Source organism: Melanotaenia boesemani, chromosome 19 (genome assembly GCF_017639745.1).
Source record: "Melanotaenia boesemani isolate fMelBoe1 chromosome 19, fMelBoe1.pri, whole genome shotgun sequence".
NCBI lineage: Eukaryota > Metazoa > Chordata > Actinopteri > Atheriniformes > Melanotaeniidae > Melanotaenia > Melanotaenia boesemani.
The window spans coordinates 5,347,142-5,362,093 of record NC_055700.1 but is presented as its reverse complement, the minus strand read 5'-3'; the positions used below and the strand labels follow the sequence as shown (position 1 = coordinate 5,362,093).

Here is a 14,952-nt window from a genome sequence, read left to right as displayed (position 1 = left end):
AGACACAAAACAAGCAGAAAGAAATGTGTAAAAATAATAAATAGATCCAAGTTGATCATTATGAACAGCAAAACAGCTAAAAAGAGAAGTACAATACAAACAGATGGCACAAAATAACCACAATAAGAAGTAAAACAATTAAAAATACCAAGAAAATATTTCTCACAACTATAATGAGAAACAAAACCACTATGAGGAAAATTTAAACAACTAAAAACAAGACAACACAAGTTCACAAAGAGGTAAGAAAATAAATACATCAAAAAATCAACAGAAAGAAGAACAGAAGAACAAAATGATGTAAAAATATCCACAAAAGTGATGCAACATGATCAGCACCATTACTGACATATAATATAATAATATTTATAAGAAAACACTTTATTCCTGTAAATTTTCTGTCTTTCGTGTGAGAGACCGACCTTGAGCTTGCGGTACTTCTGTCGGGCCAGGTGTCCCAGGCAGGCGGCCTGCAGGTAAACCAGCCAGCCGGTGACCTGCTGGTCTCTCTGCAGCTCCAGGTAACGCAGCACCCCTCGCTTCATAAACACCTGACAAAGAACAGGAAGACCATGCATCACCGGACTCACGCATGTCTGTTTGATGGCATGAGTTCAAACGTGTCCTCACCCTGCTGGCTCCCACGACGATGCTCTTTCTATCCACATCCAGCTCGACCAGCAGCTCCTCCACCGCCTGAAACACAGAGAGGGAAAATAAAACATTTACTGCCAGCTGAAGATGTTTGTGACTGAGCTGAAGCAAAGCGTCTACGCACCTTTCGCTCGTCGTGGCTGACGAACATTGAAGCGTAACGTTTCATAACTGGAGGAGATAAAGCCTGGAAATGACACCTGAAGTCACTCAGAGTCATGTGCTCTGGATAACCTGGAGAAGAAACAGACAGAGAAAGTTTCAGCTTGTTCTACATTTAAAACTGCACCTGAAAACCTTTGATAGAAAAACTTTCACCAATTAAACAGCTTAAACAGCTTTAGAATGCTTCACTGATAATCACATTATTAATGTGTTAAATGTAATTAAATATGGACGGTTTATATCTAAACAGCTGCACAGACAGCTGAACACGGAGCAGATTGTAATAAATCTCTGAGTTAAATACTGAGCTGGTTCCAGACCAGCAATATTTTCATTCAACAATCCTTTAAAGAAGCTCAGGTTGTTCCAGAGAGTTTGTGCCGAGGCTGCTGAGCAGCTCGGAGTCGGTCCTGATGCAGGATCCTGCTCGCCTGGAGGAAAACCTCATCCTGAGCTCTCCGGCTTCATCCTTCCTCCCAGGTACAGTTTTATCCTGACTTCGTTATCTACACGGAAAAATTCATCTAATATTTAAGTAAGTAAATGTTTATTTATATAGCACCTTAAAGATAAAAATCACAAAGTGGCTTTTATTTATATTTTTTTTACATTTATTTCTATTTTTCACTCTTATTTTTACGTATCTGTTGTTATGTATTATCATTATTCTTGTTTCTTTATTTTTCAGTTTATATTTAATTATTCATTCATTCATTTAATTATTCATTTATTCTGTTTGAATTATTATCTATTAATATTTATTCATTGTTTATTACTTTTATGGTTAAAAACTTTTATTTTTAAGTATTTATTATTAATTATAAAAAAAATTGTTTCTTTATTTTTAATTTCTTTATTTTCCCATTAATATGTATTTATTCATGTAATAAAATGTTACAGTAGCTAAATCATGTAAAATTCTTGATTCATTGAAAACATCTCAGTTATTTATAAATATGACAACTGGTAAAATTAGCAGAGTTTTTTTATCTTCTGGTTTTTGTGATTATTTAAACACGACTGCAGTGTTTGAGGTAACTGCTGCTTTACTCAAAAAACCTAAAGACAAACAAAAACCCACAAAATGATGCAGAAGAACAAAGAGCAACCACGATGAGAAAAAAGAAAAAAACTAAACACAATGGATACATCACAACTACAAAAAAAGAAAGAAAAAACTAAAAACAGGAACAGAAAGAAGAAGAACATCAAACGTCCTCCTGCTTGCTGTTTAAGAGAAAAAAGTTGTACCGTTTCGTGTTTCAGCTCCATGTAATAAATTAAACATCAACTATGCACAGATTGAATGTTTATGTGACAGAAATGTGGCTGAAACAACCGTTAGATGCTGCAGCTGTGTCTCAGAAAACTTTTAATTAAAGCTGATTTCAAATGAAGGCAAAGCGATGACGTCTCTTTTTGTTAAATACTTTTTACCTCGTCTCCTAGCTCCTTGTGTCTGTCCTCGACTCCTCTGAGGAGAGGAATCTAATGTGTGCAAACTGGGAAATGAAAATATTTGTAGATATTTTTGAGAGCAGCAGAGGGGATTAAAATCTACTACCGCTGTAACCTTCCAGCAGCCTAAAGCCAGAATAAAACCAGAGCATGGTCTGGGTGGGTTGTGATGGTTGTGGAGTGGCTGTGGATGAGAGGATGTGCCGACCTGTGCGGTAGAGCTGCAGGGCCGACAGGATCTGTGTGGAGTGCAGCTGCACTCTGAGAGCCGGGACGTCAAAACCTCCACCGTCCATCTTCGCACTGACACACTGCAGGAACACTGGCCTGGCTCGCCGGATCAGATTCACCAGAGCATCCTGATGAAAGAAGACCCAGATGAGGACCCCAGTCATCCTTCAGAGATGTTATCACCACTGCAGAATTTACCGCCTGCAGTTTCACTGCGATGCACTGCGAGTGTCTGCGAATGGCAGCCATCCCACCGCTGAACGTTTTCCTGATGGTGCCGTTCCTCTGCAGGGCGCGCTGGCTGCGGCCCTCCAGTCCCCCCAGACCACGACACAGGGGTGGCAGCGAGATTCTGGGGGTGAACATGGCCTTCACCACCCCACTGAAGAAGAGATGACAATAAACTGATTTTAAACCTTTAATGCATTGTCTCCACTACAGTTCAAACCTGTTAAAGGTTGTTTAAGTAGGCTGTCTTTCCAATACTCTGTTACTCACTTAGAATAAATAAACAGTTATTATACAATTTAATAATATAGATGCATTGTAATTACCAAGTTTGCTTCTTTAATAATTCATGTATCAGAGGTTTATTCCAAGCTGTACAAAAATAACAAAATTAGATTAATTAATCTGCATCTGGTACTTTGTTTATTTCATATATATAGTTATAGTTATTGATAGGTTTGCACGATGCTCAGCTCTGCTTCGCACCCAGCCATCATCATTGATATTTATACCCCTATTTGGACGCATGCTACTCCCACAGATTTCACAGTGCTACGTTTTCCACCCCGGCAACCCGACCACTTCCAGAAAATACTAAATGTTGGAATTCGGCCTCTTTGGCCTCGGTTGGGTAAAGCCTCAGGGTAGAGATTTCTAACAGAAGCATCACTTTAACTGTTGCTAGACAACCAATCATCATCCAGGAGGCAAATTTCCCCTCCAGAGACTAAATCAACAGGGAAACAGCGTTTCCGTGTTTTCTGTAATCCACTCTGTATCACCAGCTATGAGCACTTCCTCATCGGTTCCGTATGGTGTCTTTCAAATGTCAGTTTTTCTCATAAACTTTGAATAGGCCCCCTCCCTCCCTTTCCCTAGCCTACAAATTGTTACACTGAAAATTCACATGTCTGCTAACTAGTGGTGGAAAGTGGTAACAGGTTTAAGCTGTAATCTGATCCGTTTTAGGTTATTGGATAGTATCAAATCTTGAAAATAGGCTGTTCAAAAGGGAAATCCAGATCCTGAAATCAGCTAGGATCACGTAATCCAATCCTGGTTGTTATCCGGGTAAAACCCTCAGTTTGGGTTGTTCAAAACTTTTGAGTAGAATCTGGATAACTTTGATCCAAAAAACGAAACAGGATTATCTTGATCCCAGCAGAGGGCAGGATTACAAGGAGAATTTCAGGAGGAAACTGCGGTAAAACCTCAGATTTGGATAAATAATAGTATCTTTGTAGTCAGTGCATATGCTAAAAGTTATATGTTGCACTTGACTTGTTTAACCGTTATAACTCCTATTAAACCTTTCAGCATAGCATTCAATAACAAACACAAATAAAATATCTAATATTCCTGTTATTCATCACTGCATAATCAGAAAAGAACCTGTCAGAAATAATGTTGAGGATTGCATCCCTCACTACACATCCTATCCGTCCCTCCTTCTGACAGAATGACAGAGGGTGGGCCGGTACCTCATCGGGTCATTAACATCGTCTCAGAGAGGGACAGTCCGCCTGGTAGCAATATGATGCAGGACAATACATACAAGTATGATGTTATATGCTCCCAGTGGTTCCACTTGGAAGGTATGCAAACCGTCTCTTCTACCTGTTGTTCTTCGCATGGCAGGTAACACACACTGATTTACATGCTGGAAATCTGGATTTGGTGATCCTGAAAAGCGGGATTTTGGATCAGGGTGATCCAATCCTACTTTGTTTTGAACAACTGGGGTAAAAGTAATCCAGATTACATGATCCGCCATCCTGAAAAATGGGATTCCCAAATCTGGATAGCTTTTATCTGGATTAAATTTTTTGCACAACTGACCCCTGGAGATATGGCCTGATGCAGTTTTTGCAACTTTGGTGTTTAGAAGGTTTAACTCGCTGGATCTTCTCAAAGAAAGTAACAAGAATCCTGAGAAAACCGATTGTTTTTGTCTCTAACCCTTTGTGGTATGAGAGCAGCAGCTTCTAGGCTTTCTCATGTGTTTTATAGACCAGCTTATCCTCAGTGTTTTAGTTGTTTTTACAGAAATCTTTATGTTATGCTGGTTTAGAAATAACACAGGCATGAATGAGTCCTCAGACAGACTCACATGGTGGAGTTCTGGAGCAGACAGATGGCGTTGAGAGCAGAGGGGTTGTTCTGGATCAGACCGAACCATCCTGTGAGGTCGTAACGGACGGGATCGCCGCCCATCAGGTGGTTCACCTCACACTGCAATGGCTGCTCGCACTGACGCACTGCAGGGACACACATAGCATGGAATTAATTCACAGACCAGGAGTTAGCATGGCTCTGCGTGTGTAGCTTTGTTATCTTTACCTGTGTTGCTGTAATACTGGCAGACTCTCTGCAGGGCGTCGTTCTCGCAGGAGGCCGGAGTCACCATCTCCTCATCCAGAACCCACAGCAGACCTCTGGGGTCTCCATCTGCTGCCCGAATCTGAACACACACACAATTTAAAGCTACCACCTAACAGCAAAATGAGCTATTTTTCAAGGAGAAATTAAGTTTAAACTTTGAATTTCTGCTTCTGTCAGACAAAGAAAAGTCAGTCTTCTTTTCAATTAAAGAAACAAAAAGCTGCTAAACACCAAAAGAACATGCAGAAGGTGGTGGCCTCCATCTGTAAACTTTATGTAGTCTTCATGTCCAAACGGTAAAAAACAAAGTCTCTTCCTTCACCACTCGGTGCTGCTGGAGAAGCTTTTTGTTCTAATAATTCAACATTTGACTCAGAGGTGCATAGCCAGATTAGACTAAAATCCCTCAAAACAAATTAGATGAAAATCCCTAAATCCACACTTAAATCCTACTGATACTGAGAGTTTAGTTTGAAAAGATTCAACCTGAAACACAAAACAGGACAAAAACCAGATTCTGAGAAAAGAGGAGAATGTGTAATTTACCACCTGTGTGAATAAATCTATCCCTGCTCGTGTTTTTACGTGACAAAGTTCCACCACGGCAGCAGATGGCTTTTTCCGGATAAAATACAGGGTGTTTCTTTAAAAGAAGGATGTGCAGATGTAATCCTCGCAGCTGTACTCGTACCTGCGGAGGCGGCTGATCGATGGCAGAAACAACCTCAGCCGGACTGCTCTCCAGACACTCGAACTCCACATTGATCTTCTCCTGTTACAGAAAACACATGTGTAAAGCTGCTAAATCAAAATGATTTCATTCATTAGACATGGAAACTGCTGACGTCCACTGTTGCGTGTTTATCCAGAGAAAATGTAAAGAGTGAAGATACTTCAGTTATTGTGTAGTTTTTAATCATCTGAACCCAAATAAGGTGACGTTTGGAGTAATTAATAATCACTCACTGTCCACTTCATCAGCTCCACATGTCGACCTACCAACTATCCAACATGGTCTGGTTTAACCACCACAGCCTACCTGAGTATTGTTGCTGACCATGTCCATACCTTTATGACCACAGTGGAGCATCTTCTGATGCTACTTCCAGCAGGATAATGCACCATGTCACAAAGCTCAGATCATCTCCACCTGCTTTCTAGAACATGACAATGAGTTCACTGGACTCCAATGATCTCCACAGTAACCAGATCTCAGTCCAGTAGAGCAGCTTTGGGATGTGGTGGAACGGGAGATTCTCATCATGGATGCAGCCGACAAACCTGCAGCAACTGTGTGATGCTGTCATGTCAATATGGAGAAAACCTCTGAGGAAGGTTTCCACCTTCTGGAATCTATGACACCAACAATTAAAGTAGTTCTGAAGGAAAAAGAGGCCTAACCCGGTACTAGTAAGGTGGACCTGATAAAGTGGCTGATGAGTGCATATACGCCTTCTTCACAATATTACATCCAACTTTAAACTGCAGAGCTGCCGTGGTTTATTATGAGTGAATTTGGGTTAACTTTATGCCACAATATCTGGCAAAATAAATATTTAACAAAAGTATGAGGACAAAAAGAACAGATTTATTTATTACTATTTTCTGTTTATTTGTATTTATCTGTCCTTTATTTAGCAAGAAAACATCCACTAAGATGTGAAAACTCCTCTGTCAAGAAGGCAGCATTAAACTTTCATATTGTTATAAATGGGAGAAACTTTACATTTTTAATACAAACAGGACATGAATCGTATCGTGTGATGTGTGTGTAAACTCCATGTTACCTGTGCGTATCTGTCCAGTGTGTGTATAAAGGTGTGTGTGTGGTAATGCTCCAGCAGTCGCTCTTGCAGGTAGTTGTGGCAGAGCTCGGACCAGCTGGCTCCTCGCTCCTCTGCAGAGTGTCTCGGGTTCCTCAGGCCCGGCGTGTCCACCACCATCACAGAGGCTAACGCCAGCTGCTCGCTGCTCAGAGCCCTGCACACAAAGTACAACCATATGTGCTCATGTCGTACAGGAATTTATCCAGCCTGGCTTTTCACATGACTGATGCTGCATTCATTGCAGGTGGAATGGTGTGCATCAAATTTTAACTCAGGAAAGATGAGTTTAAAATGTAGTTTTACTACAAACTAGCATTAAAGTTAGGAAGTTAGTAATGCATCAAATACTTAAATATGGAATTTGTTCACTTTTTTAATCTTTATGTAACAGAAACAAGTACAAAAAAAATTATTATTGATTAATGTTTCCTTTCTGTTCAGCCAGCTTCCTTTCTATAAGACTTTTTAGTGTTTAGTGTAGTGATTTTTCTTAATGTGAATTCAGAGATGGCGTCTTCCCCGTTTACCCTGGATGCACCGGAGCAGGGCTCAGGGACACACAATCAGTGCATGTCAACCAAAACTGAGATGCAACGTTACCTGTTGATGAATGAGACGATGCTAGTGAAGAGCTCTTCGTAGAGTCCGGCAGCCATTCCCTCGACACACTGAGCAGCTGTTAAACGTGGACCTGCACACACCAGAGGAGTGAATGAAGACCAGGCCAGATGGGATTTCTCCCGTTTTTACTCAAAATGACTAAGAACAGCTGGATTTCCTCTCTGCAGCAGCTTGCCTTAATAACCAAGCAAAATTATAAAGTTATAACCCCTTACAATGATGAAAGATCTTTGTAGAAACATTATATTTAGTTTAATTTATTTCAGGTTAGACATATTTAAAAAAAAATGTGTGTATTTGTTCAACCCCCTTTAGATCAGAGACATATTTTGTTGTGTAAAATTTAAAGTTTGGCCAAAACTTCCAAATATTTTCCTGGAAATCTCCATAAAAAAGAATAACCAGATGAAATAGCACATTTTTAAAAAGTGCTGAAATAAAGATAACATGGAAAAGCTTTTAAATGGCTCTCCAGCTTATTATTTCTCCTGCATGGCACACATCTGTGAGGTATAAAGTCTCTTTTAAATAAAATCAGGCTCCGTTTCTAATGTAAGATTTTCAGAATTACTTATGAAATCAAGAAAATTTTACATTTAAGGTTCATAAAAACAACAGATGTTAATTTCTTTTCTCAGTTTTAGTTTTTTGTCTCTTTATTTGAACAGTTTTAATTTAATTTGAGACTGAGCTTCCAAACAGGTCACCACAGATAGATTAATGCCACATGGTATTAATTCATTGCAGCTATAATATTTTTTGGCTTTTTCTCCCTGATTTTATTAATATTCATCTTGGATCAACCGACCTGTTCTCAGATTGTGTTGTAACTTGGTTTTAACTGTGTGTGTGTACCTCACTGGCTGGTGTTGCTTTATGTTTACTGATCTAACAAATAACTTAATATGTTTATTTGTAAATGTATATAAGTAGGTTAAGCTGTCTTATGTACATCCTCAACCCTTATGTTTGTTCTGCAGTGTGTGGTAGGGATTACAGCCTCTCTGGGGCCACCAGTGAAGGGTCAGATTAATAAACTCCACCAGTGTCTGCAGCATCGCCTCTGCCCTCTGAAAGACTCCCTCATATCCGTTCCTCCTCCTTCTGCCTTCCTTATGTTTGCTGTTCTGTCTGAGCCTCACCCTCCTCTGACTCTGCGGTTCTTTCTCTGCTGCCTCCGGTGGCTTTCTGCAGCAGCTGTCGCAGGTGATGCTTGAAGACTGCCGTGTGCAGCTCCTCTCCCTCACATCCGAGTACGCTGCTGGCTGCCTGAGCGCTGTCAAAGTTCACAAACTGCCTCCTGGCCACTGTTCACACCAAAAGAGAGAGAAAGCAATCATGACAAAGTCCAGCTGCCCACTCTAGAAGTAGAAGTTCTTCATGTATTTCTTAATCTGGTGCATTTCCAGTGCATCCCTCTGCAGTAAAAAGACAAACTTGAGGTGAATTTAGTAGAGATTTGGGTGCACACACAGACAAAGTAATGAGGAATAAACACCTTAAATGTGTATTTTTGACATTTTCTTTCCACAGGTCTGAAAGAAAATGAATATGACCTGATCTTGATTTTGTTTGCCACCTGAAAGGTTCATCAAAACGTATCTAAGTAGAGCTGCAGATGCTTCACCTTCTGATTTAAGTGTCACAGTCATAACAAATACCAAAACAACTTTTTCCATATTCAGACCATCGAGATTAACCATTTCTACCCTTTAAATCTTAAAACAATCATCAGAAGCTTCTGATGAAAAATGATGTCATGTGAGGTCCTCAGAAACACAGGAAAGCTTCGCTTTGTGTGTGACTGATGATGATTCAGTGTTACCTTTACAGGCCCCGGCAGCTCCCAGATGGTAAATACCAGCCAGAACATGCCAGATCGCCCTCTGCTCGCTGGCTGAGAAGCCCAGCGTTTCCATGGCAGCCAGCAGCTTGGTGAAGGCAACGGACGCCCGCTGCTTCTCCTCCACCTGAGAACAGACAGAGGAGGAGGAAGAGGAGGAGGAGGTCTGTCAATGCTGTCTGTGAAAGTCAGACACTTAATAAGGTGGAGGAACAGCTGAGTCACATCTCATCTCCCATCACAGCCTGAGTCCCTTCAGCTGGAACCCTTCGCTCGATGGACTAGCCTCTTCAGAGCCGTTTTGGCTTCATTTTCTATTTTTTTTTTCCCCCTCCATGTTTTAACCTTACATGAGCTGTAAGTTCATGTAAATGCACCACAGTACCAGCTGACATGTTTGTCTGCATGTAATAATGGTCTGCAAAGGTGTTACACCATCTAATACTGTTGCTGGTAAGTTTCCAGCAAGCAGGTGAGATCAGTCAACCAACTGGAGGAAGTCAGCAGAAGCATACTTCTTAATGTTCACCACTAGACAGTTACAGCTAAACACAAAAAGGTATGGTGCCTTCATCTACCCTCAGTTCTTCATATGTTTTCAGAAATATATGAAATAGGAGCAGTGATTGATTGAAATGTGCAAACCTGAATGGAAATTCAGCATATAAGGTAAAAAAAAAGAAAGTTTGTCCCATTCTGAGGAGCTTGAGAGTGAGCAGCTTTATTCTTCAAAACAGTCTGAACCATCTTTAAAAAAAACTCTCTTTAAATAGTCTTCAGGAATATCAAAGGACTTTCCTAAGATCTTCTTCTTGTTTGGATGTTTCCGTTTTCTGTCCAGATGATCCCACACTGCTTCAACAGCTAACAGCTCTTTGGAAATCACCTTTTTGCTGCTAAAATCCCATTTTCTGTCTGTTAACCTGTGTTTTCTTTTAGAAATGGGAACAAATGATGTGTTTGTGACAAGCTGCTATTAAGAGTTCTTGGCTAAGTTGTCAGAGTTACGTGGATTAAATAAAAACATAATCCTCTGAAAATAAGTGAAAAAGCACAAAATATCCAATGAAAAACTATTGAAAGACCTTCAGAAAATCAGGAGACCTACTGACCTACTGTAAACCCTGAGGTTAAAAATCAATCTGCAGCCTGGAAAACAGATTTCTGATTCAGGTTCACAGTCTTTCTCATCATCAGAGAAAAGTGGAGCTGTTTAGGGTTTTGTGTGTGGAATTTTTTCCTCTTACCAAGCAGGATTATTCATTCACAACAGCAATGGTAAGAAAGTTTATAAAACATCAACCAGTTTACTTTTGTTTTATCTTTTTATTTTCCTGATTGACTAATACTTAAAAATAGGAGGAAATAAACTATAAAAGTTTAATTCAATCATGTTTTGATTTTATCAGCTGGTTTTATCATAGGTGTGTGTACAAAATAACATCCATGAAACCATCCAGAACATTCCGTGATCATACAGTATGGTGCTGACACACACACACACACAGAGAGAGAGACCTGTTGCACTTACTGTACCTTGGTGGGATGAACAATACCAAAAGAGTTGGACTCAAGAAGCTGGTGAAGCTGCAGTTCTGTCCTGATGGAGGATCATAGATGGAAAATGATTCGGGACATGTTCAACTATAAAAACTCTACAGAGCAACTAATCTGTTACCTCGTTGTTATTCAATAAAGTTAAAGTGAATCAACATGGACCCACCAACAAGTTGACGAGTAAGAGTCAAAGGTACTCAGAGACCTGGATGGGTTTTACTTTGGATCCTCTGAAGGAAAATGTTGTTGTGAAACTCAATTATTGGATAAATTATCCTAAACACTGACTTTTTTTTTTAAATAAAAAGTTAGGAGAAATGTAGTTGTGAGGGTTTACTTGTCTTTATTAGACTGAGAAGAGTTAAAATCCTGCAAACCATGAGAACTGTCTAAGATAATAACTTATTATTTTGAAACATCTCTAAAATTAAACAAGATGCCAAATTAGTTCCTAATACCTAAAAAATTAGAGATAGAGTCAAAGCATTTAGTATCTCACACCAAGACAAAGTAAATAAACATCTTAAACTAATAATAAACTAATAACTATAATAATGGAATGTAAAACTACTTTAAAATGATTTTTTACAATGATTTTTTTAATAATTATTTTCTTTCATCTCTGTGTGGGTGTGGCCTAAGGTGACCTAATCTACAGCAGTCTTAATTTTGGGACACTAACTCATTATGTTGAGCTGATGTCTAATTATTTTTTAAATCATATGTAAAGTTTACATTTTTACATGATTTCTCATCATAATGACCTGGAAGATTGAATTTTTTCTACAAGTTGGCGGAAATTGCCCTCCATGGGTCCTTTAGGGTTCAATACTAGAAACAAGTAACCACACAGGTTGGACAAATGCAGCCGGTGGTATTAGCAGCAGTGGTAGTTTAGCAGCTTTTAAAGGATAAGTAAACTGGATACTCAGATTTGTACAGTTCTTGGTCTGTGAAGGTTACCTCATCTCTGTGCTGAGTCCTGCCAGCATCTGAGAGAAGACCAGGAAGTTACTTTCTCCTGGAGTTTTCTGGCACACCTTCCACTTGTCCAGCATCATGGTCTGATTGATGGAGAGAGCACATGCAGGGCGATTAGAAGACATCAGAGGCTTCGCATGCAGACTGAAAGGTGTGTTTGTGTACCTGCAGATGTCCGGCAGCAGCCTGTCCAGCATGGTTAAAGTCCAGAGAGAAGACCATGGCGAATCGAGAAGAGGCGTCGCTGTGCTGGGTGCTCACGCAGCCGAATGACCTGAGGATGGTGAACATGGCCTGCACACGCTCCACTGCAGAAAGAAAGCCACCATCAGTTTCTACAGAATTCACTGTTATTACTCCAGCAACAGCATTAAATCAGAGAAAACAATTTAATTCACATTTACATGAAGTTGATCAGGAGTTAATCCAGTTTCAATCTTTATTTCTGTTTATCCCACTGGTGTGATGACTGACTCACAATGCACAAATGAAAACAGGATGCATCATCAATTTATGATTATTAGTTACTTTAAGTGCTCGCTAAGCAAAACATCAACTTTTACTCCATACTTGAACTTATATGAAATCAGTCCCAGAAAACCTTCAGGCTCATGAATGCACATGGTGAGTCTGACTGAAAGCAGATTTATTTTATTCAAACTGGAATATAAATACATACCTTTAAAAAAAAATGACGTATGAATGGTGCATGAATTTATCTGCAGGAGCTGCAGACTCTTCTCAACTCAACTTTATTTTTAAAGCACTTTATCAAGCACATAAGAGCAACGTGAAAAACATTAGCTCAAAAAAACAATTAGATCTGAGCAACGACAAGAATAAAAGCACATTAAAATAATAAAGGATATTAAAATAGATAATATAAAAGCAAGGATACATAACATCATATACAAAAAGGCCAAAAGAAGTAGATTAGAAGAGCTGGTGTTTAAAGATGTTTTTTAAAGAGTTCACTGGCATAACTCTTCATGCAATAAGAAGCAAAAAAACAATAAACACAAACAGAAATTATCTTGGAAAGTCTGATTTCAGTCAGTGTGTTTTACATGATGTTAAGAAAAATCTGTTTATAGTTATTTTAAATTAATGTGAAAACATATTAATCTGACTGACATCATGCTGAACTGAATTTCCTCTAGTTGCTCCAACACATCCAGACCGAGGCAACTTTATTTATAAAGCTGCCAACCAGCATGCTGCACACACAGCAAACATTTAGAGAAATAAAAACATGGTCTCTATGTGAGTGTAAGTAAAACCATAAAATAAATCTTAAAATTCATCCTCAGCTTGGGAGCCAGTGTAAAGAAGCACGGGGTTGTGTCCTCAAATATACTTCTCTGTTAAAAGAGGAGGCGTTTAAAGTAAAACTGGTTTATACCGTTAAAAAGAGCGCTGCAATAATTTGAGAGAGAAAAGATAAAAGCGTGCATGACCCAACTCACAATCACTTAAAAAAGAAATGGCTTGATTGTGACAAAAGACCTCAGAGTAAAAAAGACATTTTTTACAGACTAAGCTTTCGATTTAAAAACTACCCCCAGGTTTTTGGTAGGGTGTTTCAGATACTGGGAAATGAAGCCAGATGAAGCAGTTTTGATCCAGAACGTGTACGTTAAAGAGCAGAGGGCTTCAGCAGGGGGTCCGTGGAGGTACTGCAGGGGGTCCTGAAATCTTTGGTTGATTAGTCAGTTTTTGACGATACTTTTTTCTCACAAATTGATAACAAATGAAGATGAATCCAACTTATTATAGTAAATTGGATGAAAAAGGCAGAAGGTGTTATTTTTAATCAGAGTTGCACACTTTCAGTGACACACAGGGGCTCTCAGGCTGCTCACAGCAGGAGACCAGCGTTGACTCCTCCAAGCCTCCTGCAGACAAAGAGGAGGACCCTGCTGCTTCTGAGCCAATCACAAGTCTGCATGTTACATGTATTATGAAGGTTAATTTAAAAACATACTAAAATAAAACAAACACTAAATTAAAAACAACAAAAAATAAATAAATACGGTTATGTGTTGTGTGATATCTGTCTCAGTCCAGAAAGTTTTGGTCTGCATAAGAAAATACAGCTTCCTGAGTTATGCCAAACTGGGCCGAAATGTTCATTTTGGAGACCTCTGTCCTAAAGTCTTTCTCCCTTTGCAGGTATAATGTTCACATATGGTACTATGATCTGATAGAGGCTTAGAGCTGCATCATTCCAAATCATATTCATCCTGAAAGTGTTTGTTTAGCTAGAAACGTTTTTCATTTGTGCTCTGTGCAGTCTTCATTTATTCTTCACCAGGAACACATATATCGATGTTTACACATCTTAAAGAGACAATACAGGACTTTACCAGATTTTCACCAGCTAACGACGGCTAATCCTGCATAGTCTCGCATCCTACCAGCACTGTGAACGCTCTCCAGACAGTAACTGTTGTCCTATAATGTCCTCAGCTACTCTGCGTGTCCAGGCAGCAGGTGTTATCTGTTTGCTGGGGTGTGAAGCGGTGCGTAAGCGAAAGTGGAAGAGGAAGGACAGCACATGAAGGAAGAATATTTGTGGAAGCAAAAGTTGTGAGCTTTTCGGGTTTCCCTGCCTCAGAATGACGGCTGCAGAAATAAATATCACTCTCCCATCAAATGAGTCAGTAAATCAGAGTTTTAGGGTCAGAAAGTTCCACACTGCAACTTCATCAACTCTCGTGTTTCCATTACTATGATTCCAGCATTCATTAGACCCTGTGGTTGCAGATACAGATATATATACTATAGTTGCAAATATATTATCTGATATATACTGCAGATGTATTATCAGTATGCAGTTTTAAGCAAAGCTCAAAGGGCTTATTAGTCTATTACTTCTAAAAAGTGCACTCAATCCTTACACACCATGCCCGCTTTCATTAATAATTCCTGACATGCCCATGAACCATAACAGCAGTTGTAAAGAGGGGATTACTGAACCGTGGCTGAATTCAAACGTTTTCTACA

At 39.4% G+C, this 14,952-nt stretch overlaps 1 protein-coding gene across 1 annotated transcript in view; it reads right to left on the bottom strand.

Annotated features, from left to right (window-relative positions):
• Positions 1 to 14,952, bottom strand: part of LOC121630396 (unconventional myosin-XVIIIb-like) — a 66,748-nt gene that overhangs the window by 37,092 nt on the left and 14,704 nt on the right. Inside the window, exons 8-22 of the mRNA XM_041970681.1 lie at positions 12,112 to 12,254; positions 11,929 to 12,029; positions 10,945 to 11,008; positions 9,391 to 9,535; positions 8,708 to 8,872; positions 7,545 to 7,635; positions 6,906 to 7,098; positions 5,810 to 5,890; positions 5,077 to 5,197; positions 4,847 to 4,994; positions 2,707 to 2,890; positions 2,486 to 2,636; positions 779 to 888; positions 631 to 696; positions 423 to 551 (exon numbers count right to left, since the gene is read on the bottom strand). Coding sequence (XP_041826615.1) covers positions 423 to 551; positions 631 to 696; positions 779 to 888; positions 2,486 to 2,636; positions 2,707 to 2,890; positions 4,847 to 4,994; positions 5,077 to 5,197; positions 5,810 to 5,890; positions 6,906 to 7,098; positions 7,545 to 7,635; positions 8,708 to 8,872; positions 9,391 to 9,535; positions 10,945 to 11,008; positions 11,929 to 12,029; positions 12,112 to 12,254 — 1,892 coding nt within the window. The remainder of the gene's footprint in view (positions 1 to 422; positions 552 to 630; positions 697 to 778; positions 889 to 2,485; positions 2,637 to 2,706; positions 2,891 to 4,846; positions 4,995 to 5,076; positions 5,198 to 5,809; positions 5,891 to 6,905; positions 7,099 to 7,544; positions 7,636 to 8,707; positions 8,873 to 9,390; positions 9,536 to 10,944; positions 11,009 to 11,928; positions 12,030 to 12,111; positions 12,255 to 14,952) is intronic.